The sequence below is a fragment of the Haliotis rufescens genome, unplaced genomic scaffold (assembly GCF_023055435.1).
Source record: "Haliotis rufescens isolate VD_foot unplaced genomic scaffold, xgHalRufe1.0.p SCAF_3, whole genome shotgun sequence".
In the NCBI taxonomy this organism is placed as follows: Eukaryota; Metazoa; Mollusca; class Gastropoda; order Lepetellida; family Haliotidae; genus Haliotis; species Haliotis rufescens.
This window is the reverse complement of record NW_025964001.1, coordinates 60,840,152-60,855,949: the sequence shown is the minus strand read 5'-3', so window position 1 is coordinate 60,855,949 and position 15,798 is coordinate 60,840,152. Positions and strand designations below refer to the sequence as shown.

General features: G+C 52.0%; 1 protein-coding gene across 10 annotated transcripts in view; it reads left to right on the top strand.

Moving 5' to 3' along the window:
- Positions 1-15,798, top strand: part of LOC124132327 (synaptotagmin-14-like) — a 111,677-nt gene that overhangs the window by 81,275 nt on the left and 14,604 nt on the right. For all 10 annotated transcript variants that reach the window (XM_048403220.1, XM_048403218.1, XM_048403217.1 and 7 more), the window contains 2 exons: positions 11,188-11,467; positions 13,068-13,225. In XM_048403220.1, the coding sequence (XP_048259177.1) occupies positions 11,188-11,467; positions 13,068-13,225 (438 nt within the window). The remainder of the gene's footprint in view (positions 1-11,187; positions 11,468-13,067; positions 13,226-15,798) is intronic.

Sequence of the window (15,798 nt, the reverse complement as noted above, 5' to 3'; positions counted from 1 at the left end):
CATCCTCCCTGGCATAGCATCAGTCTTCATCCCTCCCTGGCCCAGCGTCAGTCTTCATCCTCCCTGGCCCAGCGTCAGTCTCCATCCCTCCCTGGCCCAGCATCAGTCTTCACCCTCCCTGGCCCAGTGTCAGTCTTCATCCCTCCCTGGCCCAGCATCAGTCTTCATCCCCCCCTGGCCCAGCGTCAGTCTTCATCCTCCCTGGCCCAGTGTCAGTCTTCATCCCTCCCTGGCCCAGCATCAGTCTTCATCCCTCCCTGGCCCAGCATCAGTCTTCATCCCTCCCTGGCCCAGCGTCAGTCTTCATCCTCCCTGGCCTAGCGTCAGTCTTCATCCCCCCCCTGGCCCAGTGTCAGTCTTCATCCCCCCCTGGCTCAGTGTCAGTCTTCATCCTCCCTGGCCCAGTGTCAGTCTTCATCCTCCCTGGCCTAGCGTCAGTCTTTATCCCTCCCTGGCCCAGTGTCAGTCTTCATCCTCCCTGGCCCAGTGTCAGTCTTCATCCCTCCCTGGCCCAGTGTCAGTCTTCATCCTCCCTGGCCTAGCCTCAGTCTTCATCCTCCCTGGCCCAGTGTCAGTCTTCATCCTCCCTGGCCCAGTGTCAGTCTTCATCCCTCCCTGGCCCAGTGTCAGTCTTCATCCTCCCTGGCCCAGCATCAGTCTTCATCCTCCCTGGCCCAGCATCGGTCTTCATCCCTCCCTGGCCCAGTGTCAGTCTTCATCCTCCCTGGCCCAGTGTCAGTCTTCATCCCTCCCTGGCCCAGTGTCAGTCTTCATCCTCCCTGGCCCAGTGTCAGTCTTCATCCTCCCTGGCCCAGTGTCAGTCTTCATCCCTCCCTGGCCCAGTGTCAGTCTTCATCCTCCCTGGCCCAGTGTCAGTCTTCATCCTCCCTGGCCCAGCATCAGTCTTCATCCCTCCCTGGCCCAGCATCAGTCTTCATCCCTCCCTGGCCCAGCATCAGTCTTCATCCTCCCTGGCCCAGCATCAGTCTTCATCCCTCCCTGGCCCAGCATCAGTCTTCATCCCTCCCTGGCTCAGTGTCAGTCTTCATCCCTCCCTGGCCCAGTGTCAGTCTTCATCCCTCCCTGGCCCAGTGTCAGTCTTCATCCTCCCTGGCCCAGTGTCAGTCTTCATCCCTCCCTGGCCCAGTGTCAGTCTTCATCCTCCCTGGCCCAGTGTCAGTCTTCATCCTCCCTGGCCCAGCATCAGTCTTCATCCCTCCCTGGCCCAGCATCAGTCTTCATCCCTCCCTGGCCCAGCATCAGTCTTCATCCTCCCTGGCCCAGCATCAGTCTTCATCCCTCCCTGGCCCAGCATCAGTCTTCATCCCTCCCTGGCTCAGTGTCAGTCTTCATCCTCCCTGGCCCAGCATCAGTCTTCATCCCTCCCTGGCCCAGTGTCAGTCTTCATCCTCCCTGGCCCAGCATCAGTCTTCATCCCCCCTGGCCCAGTGTCAGTCTTCATCCCTCCCTGGCCCAGTGTCAGTCTTCATCCTCCCTGGCCCAGTGTCAGTCTTCATCCTCCCTGGCCCAGTGTCAGTCTTCATCCTCCCTGACCCAGCGTCAGTCTTCATCCCTCCCTGGCCCAACGTCAGTCTTCATCCTCCCTGGCCCAGTGTCAGTCTTCATCCTCCCTGGCCTAGCCTCAGTCTTCATCCTCCCTGGCCCAGTGTCAGTCTTCATCCCTCCCTGGCCCAGTGTCAGTCTTCATCCCTCCCTGGCCCAGCATCAGTCTTCATCCCTCCCTGGCTCAGTGTCAGTCTTCATCCTCCCTGGCCCAGCATCAGTCTTCATCCATCCCTGGCCCAGTGTCAGTCTTCATCCCTCCCTGGCCCAGCATCAGTCTTCATCCCTCCCTGGCCCAGCCTCAGTCTTCATCCTCCCTGGCCCAGCATCAGTCTTCATCCCTCCCTGGCCCAGCATCAGTCTTCATCCCTCCCTGGCTCAGTGTCAGTCTTCATCCCTCCCTGGCCCAGCATCAGTCTTCATCCTCCCTGGCCCAGTGTCAGTCTTCATCCCTCCCTGGCCCAGTGTCAGTCTTCATCCTCCCTGGCCCAGCATCAGTCTTCATCCCCCCCTGGCCCAGCATCAGTCTTCATCCTCCCTGGCCCAGTGTCAGTCTTCATCCCCCCCTGGCCCAGCATCAGTCTTCATCCTCCCTGGCCCAGCGTCAGTCTTCATCCCTCCCTGGCTCAGTGTCAGTCTTCATCCTCCCTGGCCCAGCGTCAGTCTTCATCCCTCCCTGGCCCAGTGTCAGTCTTCATCCTCCCTGGCCCAGTGTCAGTCTTCATCCTCCCTGGCCCAGCATCAGTCTTCATCCCTCCCTGGCTCAGTGTCAGTCTTCATCCTCCCTGGCCCAGTGTCAGTCTTCATCCTCCCTGGCCCAGCATCAGTCTTCATCCCTCCCTGGCCCAACGTCAGTCTTCATCCTCCCTGGCCCAGTGTCAGTCTTCATCCTCCCTGGCCCAGCATCAGTCTTCATCCTCCCTGGCCCAGTGTCAGTCTTCATCCTCCCTGGCCCAGCATCAGTCTTCATCCCTACCTGGCTCAGTGTCAGTCTTCATCCTCCCTGGCCCAGTGTCAGTCTTCATCCTCCCTGGCCCAGCATCAGTCTTCATCCCTCCCTGGCTTAGCCTCAGTCTTCATCCTCCCTGGCCCAGTGTCAGTCTTCATCCTCCCTGGCCCAGTGTCAGTCTTCATCCCTCCCTGGCCCAGTGTCAGTCTTCATCCTCCCTGGCTCAGTGTCAGTCTTCATCCTCCCTGGCTCAGTGTCAGTCTTCATCCCTCCCTGGCCCAGTGTCAGTCTTCATCCCTCCCTGGCCCAGTGTCAGTCTTCATCCTCCCTGGCCCAGTGTCAGTCTTCATCCCTCCCTGGCCCAGTGTCAGTCTTCATCCTCCCTGGCCCAGTGTCAGTCTTCATCCCTCCCTGGCCCAGTGTCAGTCTTCATCCCCCCCTGGCCCAGCGTCAGTCTTCATCCTCCCTGGCCCAGCATCAGTCTTCATCCTCCCTGGCCCAGTGTCAGTCTTCATCCCCCCCTGGCCCAGCGTCAGTCTTCATCCTCCCTGGCCCAGCATCAGTCTTCATCCTCCCTGGCCCAGTGTCAGTCTTCATCCCTCCCTGGCCCAGCGTCAGTCTTCATCCTCCCTGGCCCAGCATCAGTCTTCATCCCTCCCTGGCCCAGTGTCAGTCTTCATCCTCCCTGGCCCAGCGTCAGTCTTCATCCTCCCTGGCCCAGCATCAGTCTTCATCCTCCCTGGCCCAGCATCAGTCTTCATCCTCCCTGGCCCAGTGTCAGTCTTCATCCCTCCCTGGCCCAGCGTCAGTCTTCATCCTCCCTGGCCCAGCATCAGTCTTCATCCCTCCCTGGCCCAGTGTCAGTCTTCATCCTCCCTGGCCCAGCGTCAGTCTTCATCCTCCCTGGCCCAGCATCAGTCTTCATCCCTCCCTGGCTCAGTGTCAGTCTTCATCCTCCCTGGCCCAGCATCAGTCTTCATCCCTCCCTGGCTCAGCATCAGTCTTCATCCTCCCTGGCCCAGCATCAGTCTTCATCCTCCCTGGCTCAGTGTCAGTCTTCATCCTCCCTGGCCCAGCATCAGTCTTCATCCCTCCCTGGCCCAGCATCAGTCTTCATCCCTCCCTGGCCCAGTGTCAGTCTTCATCCTCCCTGGCCCAGCATCAGTCTTCATCCTCCCTGGCCCAGTGTCAGTCTTCATCCTCCCTGGCCCAGTGTCAGTCTTCATCCTCCCTGGCCCAGTGTCAGTCTTCATCCTCCCTGGCCCAGTGTCAGTCTTCATCCCTCCCTGGCCCAGTGTCAGTCTTCATCCCTCCCTGGCCCAGTGTCAGTCTTCATCCTCCCTGGCTCAGTGTCAGTCTTCATCCCTCCCTGGCCCAGCATCAGTCTTCATCCCTCCCTGGCCCAGTGTCAGTCTTCATCCCTCCCTGGCCCAGTGTCAGTCTTCATCTTCCCTGGCCCAGTGTCAGTCTTCATCCTCCCTGGCCCAGTGTCAGTCTTCATCCTCCCTGGCCCAGTGTCAGTCTTCATCCCTCCCTGGCCCAGCATCAGTCTTCATCCTCCCTGGCCCAGTGTCAGTCTTCATCCTCCCTGGCCCAGTGTCAGTCTTCATCCCTCCCTGGCCCAGCATCAGTCTTCATCCTCCCTGGCCCAGTGTCAGTCTTCATCCTCCCTGGCCCAGTGTCAGTCTTCATCCCTCCCTGACCAAGGGTCAGCTAGTAATATAATCTTATAATTACAAGCAAGACACTGCTCACCCACGTTGTGAATATGTCCAGTGCAGCAAGAGGGGTTATTAATATGTATGTGTGGCAATCCATTCTGTACACAAACATGACAGCAACTGACTAAGAAAGTGTATTTTGCAGACAACAGAGAGCCTGAAATTGGACACTTTTGTATATCCTTAAATCATAACTGGGATAGGACCAGCACTATTGTTCCCTGTGTTTTGACACTTACAGTATTGGTACTTCCAGGTCACGCAGTTCCATGCAAGCAAGCTGTGTGCAAACTGGTGGTGTAATTAGAGACTATTAAAAGTGTACACTGGAGTAACGGCATGTGTTAATTGTACTGGACGTGTCATTTGGAGAGGGAGTCTCAGTTGCTGGTGAGGGAGGTGGAACTTATTGATCAATGCTGCCCAATAATTGCTGGGTCAAATACTCCCCTACTATAATCTTTGTTTATTGATTGTGCAAATTAAATCTGTGGTACAATGAGTGCAAGTGATGGTTACTTTGACGAGATCCAGATGTACCGATCTGCAGCCGTACCATGTCATGTGGTAGCATGGTGTACAGCAGACAGTATAAGCTGCTACCTGGGGAATAGGCTAGCCAGCCTGCAGCAGGGGAGTGGTATCCTGTCCAGTTCCTGACATCCATTGAAAGGGCAGGTTACTGGTGGGGGTGGAGGTTGTAGGTGGGGGTTGTTGGTGGTGCGGTGAGGTTGTAGGTAGGGGTGGAGGAGGTTGTAGACAGGGTGTGGGGGGTGGGGTTGGGAAGAGGTTGTAGATGGGGTGGAGGAGGTTGTAGGTGGGGATGGAGGTTGTAAGTGGGGATGGAGGTTGTAAGTGACTATGGAGGTTGTAACATGGAGGCTAGGCTTCAGGTATATTGTAGGTGGAGGTTGTATGTGGGAGCTGAGGTTCTAGCTGGGGGTGGAGGTTGTAGGTAGCATAGAGGCTAGGCTGCAGCAGTGGTGGGGAGGGTAGCTGGGGTGGAGGTTGTAGCTAGGCTGTGGCTGGGGTGGAGGTTGTAGCTAGGCTGTGGCTGGGGTGGAGGACGTAGCTAGGCTGTGGCTGGGGTGGAGGATGTAGCTAGGCTGTGGCTGGGGTGGAGGTTGTAGCTAGGCTGCAGCAGTGGTGGGGAGGGGGAGGGTAGCTGGGGTGGAGGACGTAGCTAGGCTGTGGCTGGGGTGGAGGATGTAGCTAGGCTGTGGCTGGGGTGGAGGATGTAGCTAGGCTGTGGCTGGGGTGGAGGTTGTAGCTAGGCTGTGGCTGGGGTGGAGGTTGTAGCTAGGCTGTGGCTGGGGTGGAGGTTGTAGCTAGGCTGTGGCTGGGGTGGAGGTTGTAGCTAGGCTGTGGCTGGGGTGGAGGTTGTAGCTAGGCTGTGGCTGGGGTGGAGGTTGTAGCTAGGCTGTGGCTGGGGTGGAGGTTGTAGCTAGGCTGTGGCTGGGGTGGAGGATGTAGCTAGGCTGTGGCTGGGGTGGAGGACGTAGCTAGGCTGTGGCTGGGGTGGAGGACGTAGCTAGGCTGTGGCTGGGTGGAGGACGTAGCTAGGCTGTGGCTGGGGTGGAGGATGTAGCTAGGCTGTGGCTGGGGTGGAGGTTGTAGCTAGGCTGTGGCTGGGGTGGAGGTTGTAGCTAGGCTGTGGCTGGGGTGGAGGATGTAGCTAGGCTGTGGCTGGGGTGGAGGTTGTAGCTAGGCTGTGGCTGGGGTGGAGGACGTAGCTAGGCTGTGGCTGGGGTGGAGGACGTAGCTAGGCTGTGGCTGGGGTGGAGGTTGTAGCTAGGCTGTGGCTGGGGTGGAGGATGTAGCTAGGCTGTGGCTGGGGTGGAGGACGTAGCTAGGCTGTGGCTGGGGTGGAGGATGTAGCTAGGCTGTGGCTGGGGTGGAGGACGTAGCTAGGCTGTGGCTGGGGTGGAGGATGTAGCTAGGCTGTGGCTGGGGTGGAGGATGTAGCTAGGCTGTGGCTGGGGTGGAGGATGTAGCTAGGCTGTGGCTGGGGGTGGAGGACGTAGCTAGGCTGTGGCTGGGGTGGAGGACGTAGCTAGGCTGTGGCTGGGGTGGAGGATGTAGCTAGGCTGTGGCTGGGGTGGAGGTTGTAGCTAGGCTGTGGCTGGGGTGGAGGATGTAGCTAGGCTGTGGCTGGGGTGGAGGACGTAGCTAGGCTGTGGCTGGGGTGGAGGACGTAGCTAGGCTGTGGCTGGGGTGGAGGACGTAGCTAGGCTGTGGCTGGGGTGGAGGTTGTAGCTAGGCTGTGGCTGGGGTGGAGGATGTAGCTAGGCTGTGGCTGGGGTGGAGGTTGTAGCTAGGCTGTGGCTGGGGTGGAGGATGTAGCTAGGCTGTGGCAGGGGTGGAGGTTGTAGCTAGGCTGCAGCAGTGGTGGGGAGGGGGAGGCTGTGGCTGGGGTGGAGGATGTAGCTAGGCTGCAGCAGTGGGGAGGACACTAGGAGGAACCCAGCTTGAACACCGCCAGTAGTCACTTGATCCTCTCAGACTGGGGAATCCCCTGTAATTAGCTCAGCGGTATGCAAGGAAGTAGGCAGGTGGGGAGGGTAGCTGGGGTGGAGGACGTAGCTAGGCTGTGGCAGGGGTGGAGGTTGTAGCTAGGCTGTGGCTGGGGTGGAGGATGTAGCTAGGCTGTGGCTGGGGTGGAGGATGTAGCTAGGCTGTGGCTGGGGTGGAGGACGTAGCTAGGCTGTGGCTGGGGTGGAGGTTGTAGCTAGGCTGTGGCTGGGGTGGAGGTTGTAGCTAGGCTGTGGCTGGGGTGGAGGTTGTAGCTAGGCTGTGGCTGGGGTGGAGGATGTAGCTAGGCTGTGGCTGGGGTGGAGGACGTAGCTAGGCTGTGGCTGGGGTGGAGGACGTAGCTAGGCTGTGGCTGGGGTGGAGGTTGTAGCTAGGCTGTGGCTGGGGTGGAGGACGTAGCTAGGCTGTGGCTGGGGGTGGAGGACGTAGCTAGGCTGTGGCTGGGGTGGAGGATGTAGCTAGGCTGTGGCTGGGGTGGAGGACGTAGCTAGGCTGTGGCTGGGGTGGAGGACGTAGCTAGGCTGTGGCTGGGGTGGAGGACGTAGCTAGGCTGTGGCTGGGTGGAGGACGTAGCTAGGCTGTGGCTGGGGGTGGAGGACGTAGCTAGGCTGTGGCTGGGGTGGAGGACGTAGCTAGGCTGTGGCTGGGGGTGGAGGACGTAGCTAGGCTGTGGCTGGGGTGGAGGACGTAGCTAGGCTGTGGCTGGGGTGGAGGTTGTAGCTAGGCTGTGGCTGGGGTGGAGGACGTAGCTAGGCTGTGGCTGGGGTGGAGGTTGTAGCTAGGCTGTGGCTGGGGGTGGAGGATGTAGCTAGGCTGTGGCTGGGGTGGAGGACGTAGCTAGGCTGTGGCTGGGGTGGAGGACGTAGCTAGGCTGTGGCTGGGGGTGGAGGATGTAGCTAGGCTGTGGCTGGGGTGGAGGACGTAGCTAGGCTGTGGCTGGGGTGGAGGATGTAGCTAGGCTGTGGCTGGGGTGGAGGACGTAGCTAGGCTGTGGCTGGGGTGGAGGACGTAGCTAGGCTGTGGCTGGGGTGGAGGACGTAGCTAGGCTGTGGCTGGGGTGGAGGATGTAGCTAGGCTGTGGCAGGGGTGGAGGATGTAGCTAGGCTGTGGCAGGGGTGGAGGATGTTGCTAGGCTGTGGCAGTGGTTGGGAGGGGGAGGCTGTGGCTGGGGTGGAGGTTGTAGCTAGGCTGCAGCAGTGGTGGGGAGGGGGAGGCTGTGGCTGGGGTGGAGGTTGTAGCTAGGCTGCAGCAGTGGTGGGGAGGGGGAGGCTGTGGCTGGGGTGGAGGATGTAGCTAGGCTGCAGCAGTGGTGGGGAGGGGGAGGCTGTGGCAGGGGTGGAGGATGTAGCTAGGCTGTGGCTGGGGTGGAGGATGTAGCTAGGCTGTGGCAGTGGTGGGGAGGGGGAGGCTGTGGCTGGGGTGGAGGTTGTAGCTAGGCTGCAGCAGTGGTGGGGAGGGGGAGGCTGTGGCTGGGGTGGAGGATGTAGCTAGGCTGCAGCAGTGGTGGGGAGGGGGAGGCTGTGGCTGGGGTGGAGGATGTAGCTAGGCTGTGGCTGGGGTGGAGGATGTAGCTAGGCTGTGGCTGGGGTGGAGGTTGTAGCTAGGCTGTGGCTGGGGTGGAGGTTGTAGCTAGGCTGTGGCTGGGGTGGAGGTTGTAGCTAGGCTGTGGCTGGGGTGGAGGATGTAGCTAGGCTGTGGCTGGGGTGGAGGTTGTAGCTAGGCTGTGGCTGGGGTGGAGGATGTAGCTAGGCTGTGGCTGGGGTGGAGGATGTAGCTAGGCTGTGGCAGGGGTGGAGGTTGTAGCTAGGCTGCAGCAGTGGTGGGGAGGGGGAGGCTGTGGCTGGGGTGGAGGATGTAGCTAGGCTGCAGCAGTGGGGAGGACACTAGGAGGAACCCAGCTTGAACACCGCCAGTAGTCACTTGATCCTCTCAGACTGGGGAATCCCCTGTAATTAGCTCAGCGGTATGCAAGGAAGTAGGCAGGTGGTCCAGGGATTGTTTTTGCTGTGAGATATGTCTGCCATGTCTTTGGTTCTTGAATTATGTACATTAAACAGACTTGTGTGATGTAGTGAGATCTTTTTTGGACTGGTTCTTAGGGAAGGAGATCGATGTCATCTTCTGCATCCTTTAAGGAGTTGTGAGTATTTTGACCTGAAAGAAGCCATGTACACTGGCTGGCAATAACTCAGCTCCCATAGCATGATGCTGCAGGTAGATAGAAGAAACGCTGGGTACGTCCAAATTGTTATGTCCCCAAAAGTCAACTTTGCACATGTGCATTTTAGCAATTCTCAATGCTGATTGGTCAATTGAAGCTTCTTGTTGCAAAAATATTATATGACATCATTCATTGTTCACAATGTTGATTACATGACGTCATCTGAACAAAAGGCTGTCTGCTGTGAAGTTTCTCTGTCGGTGTGACATATTATGTTTTTCCTTCACTGTCTCCAACCTACTTGTGACCGCCTCCATGGCCTAGTCGTAGAGCGTCTGCGGAAGGTCCGGGGTTCGATGTCAGGCCGCTTCATACCAAAAGACTTTAGCACACATGCACGTCACTATATAAGTGTAATAATCTTGGACGCGACGTTAAGCCCTATTTCACCTCACCTCACCTCACCTCACCTCACCTCACCTCACCTCACCTCACCTCACCTCAGGGGCACTTCACCTCAGGGGCACGAGTGGCCCAGTCGTCTAAGGCGCCGCGATTCGCTGTGCAGAGTTGCGTCCCTTGGGCACGCCAGAAACCTATGATTGTGGGTTCGAATCCCGGTTCTCCCCGATTATGTTTCTAGGTTTGTCAGCACCATACCCGTGCTTCTGGGTTTCACCGAAGTGGTAAACGTCTGAGACCTGCATCACTTCGGGCTTTCCTCCCACATTAAGCTGACACGCAGCGATATAACTGAATACTGTTAAAAGCGGCGTTAAACCAAACTCACTCACTCACTCACCTCACCTCACCTCACCTACCCAAAACTCAGAATTATGTATTTATTATCTGTCCCTTTTGAATGAACGCTGTAAGTCCCTCGGCAAAGGCGGATTAACACCATTCATTCACTCAGGACAGATAATCCGTAATTCCCCGTAGCTCATTGGTTACTCTCAAAATACTTCTCAGTTTTATATTACCATCCACTGGAATAGGTGTTCCACCACCATGATGCGTCACACAGCCCAGAACATGACTGATCTGATCCTACTTGTTTTGTGTCTTCCAATCACTGTCTGTGCCTCATCACCCAAAATAATTGTGGGCAACTGACCTCCAACAGTCCAATGAAGTTTCGTCTTGCTAAAGTGCACCCTTTTCCAATGATTCACAGGATTAATTATTATTTTCTTTGTCCCAATTCTTCTCTTGAGGTCTTTTTCAAGTTATCTTCTAGCATTTCTGGAAGACATGTATATACTAGTCACAAAAAGAAACTGTGCGTTGTTAAAATTCTTTCTAAATTTGAAAATATAACAATGATCATTTCCATGTAAACTTTACTAGGTGGATATAGAGATCATAAAAAGATGGCAGACCAGCATGTTTAATGTCCACGACATTGACATTACGCGTCCAAACGCGGGGCAGGGGTCAAGCAACAATGTCACAAACTCAAAAACGGGTGTGCCCACAGGAGTCCATCAAATGGGCATGGAAGGCTTGTGGAATGGCTTGCCATATTCTCTGCAACTCTGCTGCCAAATTACGAACGTTATCTGGCGGATTTGGTACATGGCGTAGACGTAGCTCCATTTTAATCCCACCCATGCTCTTTAGGTTAGAGATCTGGTGAGTTTGCAGGCCAAGGCAGTACTTGAACATTGTGCTGTTGAAGAATAGCCATAGCAACACTAGCCATGTGAGGAGGGGCATTTTCCTGTTAGAATGTCAACCCTCGGCCATGACATTGAAGAAACAGAATTGCTACTGGTTAGGGCTGGGACGGGTAACTCAGGTACTGTAGTGGGATTCAACACAAATGGTCCCTTTTGAGCTTTATGTTAATCTTTGGCCTTGTTTTGATCCGAGCTCTTAAATTCTTTCCGTGGACCAATTTAGATCAGTGTTAGAATAGGTCTTCAGCAACCCATCCATGCCGTAAAAGGCGACTATGCTTGTCGTAAAAGGCGACTAACGGGATCGGGTGGTCAGGCTCGCTGACTTGGTTGATGTCTTTGTATCTCCATTACATAGATCAAGTGCAATAATCCTTGGATGCAACATATCACCTTACATCTCATCACCTAGGCCTGGGTTCAATCCCTCACATAGGTACAATGTGTGGAGCCCATTTCTGGTGTCACTGCAGGTTTGCGGGATTATTGCTAAAAGCGGCATAAAACCGTACTCACTAACTCAGTTAACTGACACCTCACTTAACTGTAAGCTGCATTCTAACCGTCTTCTCCTCACAGGAACACCTGTTTGATGTCAGTGACCTGCAAGGGGACCCACCACTGATCTCCAAATGTGGAAGTTTAGAAGTGAGCTTCAAGTATGAAGCCAAGCGAGGCAAGATGAGCGTGACCATCCATCAGGCGCGGGAGATCCCGGCCAAGGACCGTGGTGGCGCCAGCAATGTCCAAGTACGCATGATGCTACTGCCTACCAAGAAACAGAAATTCAAGACCAAAGTGAAAACAGGAGAAAATCCCACCTTTGATGAAAACTTCGCATTCTCCAAAATCTTTCCAGGTAAGTACAATTTTCTCACAGTGATGTCACAGTGAAGCATTAGACAATGTCAATAATACCAATAATACCAGCAGTGAGAAAATTAGGGCTGCCTATCAATACAGATCATAAAAATCGATACTTGTTAACTAAATATCGATCAATAATCGTTAGATATCGGATAAGTAACTTTGAGCAAATACGCCAAATACCGTATTCTACCCATTAAGCGCCCAGGACGCTTAAAAAAAGACAGAAGGGGGGGGGGTGGGGGGGGCGCTTATTGGGACCAAATTGGCGTAAATTCATCAGTAAGCCTTACCGTATTTTCTTGAGACTTGTGCGCACTTTTTACAGAATACAGTCTTGCCACGCTTATACGGACCTCAAATATCTGGAAACCTCGGTTCCCGGACGATTTTCATTTAAAACAAAATAATTACTATATAAATTTTCGGAACCGGGTGGAGGGGGGCGCTTATTGGGGGAGGGGCGCGAATACGGTAGTCCAAAAGAAAACATATTTCGCCCCACTGCTGGGCGGTGGCACATTTATGCATGGATTACCTTCTAGACATTTAAGATATAACAGAAACAGTTGCTTTCCATCTTTGGCAGGTGACATGATTGACAATAACAAGTCTGTTTTGGTAAATCTAATCTTTATTTCATCACAATAATTCGTGTAAGGTATTATCGATGACACAATTTTCATATTGATAATCGTAAATATTTCTTCCCATCAGTGATAATTCTGATTATCGATCTTTTTAGCCAGCCCTAGAGATAATGCATGTGTCCTCAGGCCTCAAAGTTACGATTAAATGGTCGCCAATGTGACCTAAATTTCAATATGTCTACTGTCTTAAATTCAGAGGTAGCCAAATGACTACCTTGAAAAATATCTTGTGGCGACTAACTTCTATTGCTACGCATATGTAGACACAAAAATAATTATGTCTGCTACTAATTGTGCTCACGAATAATTCCTCCTTAAGTCAACAATGAACCGAAATACATAAATATTAATGCAATTAGTATTTTATTTTAGTTGATTGGATAAGCAAGGATATACCTATGTAATCTAGTAAAATTGCATCATTGTTCGAGTCACAAATAACAAAACTCAAGTACAGTTTCCACTAATATACAATTTCAAGAGTAGTGCTATGACTTGTACTTGTAATAGTTATTGGATAAAAGATCATTTCAAATGCTTTTGGCTACCTACAATATTGGCTTGACTTCTTGATTTTACCACTGGCTACCTGGGAAAAAACTACTTGTAGCCAGGGGGCACGGGTGGCCCAGTCATCTAAGGGGCAGATGCAGAGTTGCGTTCCTTGGGCACGCCAAAAACCTATGATTGTGGGTTCGAATCCCGGTTCGCCCAGATTATGTTTCTAGGTTTGTCAGCACCAAACCCATGCTCGTGGGTTTCACCGAAGTGGTAAACGTCTAAGACCTGCATCACTTCGGGCTTTCCTCCCACATTAGGCTGACACGCTGCGATATAACTGGAATACTGTTAAAAGCGGCATTAAACCCAACTCACTCACTACTTGTAGCCATATGTCTACTTGGTAAAAAATTAAACTTTGAGGCCTGGCCATTATCACAGATGATGTCCATGGTATGGGGATCCGAGTGCGACTCTATGGACTGGAGCGTATGCGACGAGAGCGTATGATCGGAGAGAGCATCGTGGGCTTTGCATCTTTGAACCTGGATGAGGAGACGACTCACTGGATGGTGCTGGAGCCGAGGAGCAACCTCAGTGTGAGTTCCACTAACATACCATATACTTGCACCCCGTGAAGATCCAGGATAGTTGTAAGAGGCAAGTGGTCAGGCCCGCTGACTTGGTTGATGCATGGCATCGTATCCCAATTACGTAGATCGATGCTCATGATGTCGGTCACTGGATTGCCTGGACCAGCTCAATTATTATGATGATATAGCTGGAATATTGCTGAGTGCGGCATTGAACAACAAACAAACAAACAAACCATATATTTGCAGCATTCCACAAAGTGACCTTAGTACAACGTTAGTCATAAATGTATGTTAAAATATTGGAGATATGATTGTCTTAAGGCTAACATTGCTTTGTGGAATGGTGCCACAACTATACTGGTGATGGGTTCCAAGATAACAACACCATCTCATTTTGTTCCTGAACAGAATTATCAGACTGGCATTACATCTTCTTGAAACTTTACCAGACTGACAATGGCTAAAGTGGTGCCATCGATAACCATAATGAGCTATCATCATCCAAGCAACAGTAAAGTTGACAGAGCTTACACAGAGGAGCTTTGGTTGTCTTCATCCTGTTCATTCAGACTTTAACTCAGAAATATTCAATATATCTCCTTGAAATTCATTTAAGATATTACTTTGATAATTTTTGCATTTTGGAGGTATAAACATAAAATCCGGTATGCACAATGTGTGTTTAAGTTCAAAAGATACACATGTGTGTGCACCATTTTCTTTACGTTTATGATGCCATATACTCCCCAGGGAGCTGAGAACGAAAATGAACACTGATCCATTGACCAGGGTAACAATGTTAGCGCTTTGGGCAATGCACCTTGTGCAAGAAATCTAGCGCGATGTGAATACTCACATTATTATTATAAACGAAAACCATACTGAGGTCAATTGTTATAGATAAATATGTCAACAATAATGACTTCATAGACTGCTTATCTGATGATTAACACAAAAAAACTGCAGTCAACAATACAAAGTCAGAGACATTCTTCAGCACAATAATGTATTGCAGGCCCCATTCTGTTATCAGCCAATCAGAAAATAGCAGTCAGCAAGCATGGACTATTTTCACAGCAGTTTCAGAGTCTCTTGGCTACTTTTATGTTTTATTAATATAATTCAGCAACCGTTTTTTCTGTATTTCTTTTTCATTTAACAGAATAGATGCACATGTTAGTCTGGGCTATTGCTGACTTCATCTTTTTGTTGATATCAGAAGTAGACCTACTAGAACACGCACCCGTGAAGATCCGGGGTAGAATAGGACTTCAGCAACCCATTCTTGCCGTAAAAGGCCACTATGCTTGTCGTAAGAGGCGACTAACGGGATCGGGTGGTCAGACTCACAGACTTGGATGATGCATGTCAACGTATCCCAATTTCGTGGATCGATGCTCATGTCAATCACTGGATTGTCTGGTCCAGACTCGATTATTTACAGACCGCCGTCATTTAGCTGGAATATTGCTGAGAGCGTCATAAAACAAGAAACAAACAAACTCAAGCTAGAGTGGGTAGCTGCTGGTGAGCCATTGATGTGCAGGCATGGCCGCTGTCACTGTTGGACATTGATATTCCCTCAAGATGCCAATTTGTAAATATGGAATAGAAGATGAATATCATTTTGTGTTTCTTGGTCCTGCACACAAGAATATAAAGAAATGATATCTTCCAGAGCAATTTTGTAATCATGTTTATATGTACAAATGGTAAATATTCTTACCAACAGTATATACTGATTTTTATCACCGGGTTACATAGGTATTCATATAATATGCATATTAGACACTGTCAGTTGTCAAAGTAGTCATGATCTTTTAATGTGTTGGATCAGGGATTCATCGACCCTGGATTCTTCTAAATTGGATCACGCCGAAGACCCGGGTTCGAATCCCGACATGGGTACAATGTGTGAAGCCCATTTGTGGTGTCCCCCGCCGTGATATTGCTGGAATATTGCTAAAAGCGGCGTAAAACCATACTCACTCACTCATAATTGGAAAAGATTTTATTTCACCACAATTACCCTTATTTCCCCCCTGCTGACACATCATACACATTAAATTATTTTCAAATTTCTCAGTGTTTTGAAAAGGTCTTCTATGAAACTTAGGAAGCTCAATTTGACATTAATATTTGCTATATTGTCCGGTTGACAAGGGGCACGGGTGGCCCAATCGTCTACTGCGCCACAATTCACTGTGCAGAGTTGCGTCCCTTGGGCACGCCAGAAACCTATGATTGTGGGTTCGAATCCCGGTTCATCCCGTTTATGTTTCTAGGTTTGTCAGCACCATACCTGTGCTCGTGGGTTTCATCAAAGTGTTAAAAGTCAGAGACCTGCATCACTTCGGGCTTTCCTCCCACATTAAGCTGACACGCTGTGATATAACTGGAATAATGTTAAATGGGGCGTTAAACGCAACTCACTCACTCATTCCATTCGACGAGTCGTAGTAACATTTCTTGCATAATAAAATCTAGATGTATGTCCTGTGTCTTTGATAAGAATTTGTCGAAATTAACTCCCTTTGACTTCCGACAACAAATGACAAAATGCGAGGCTTCAAGCA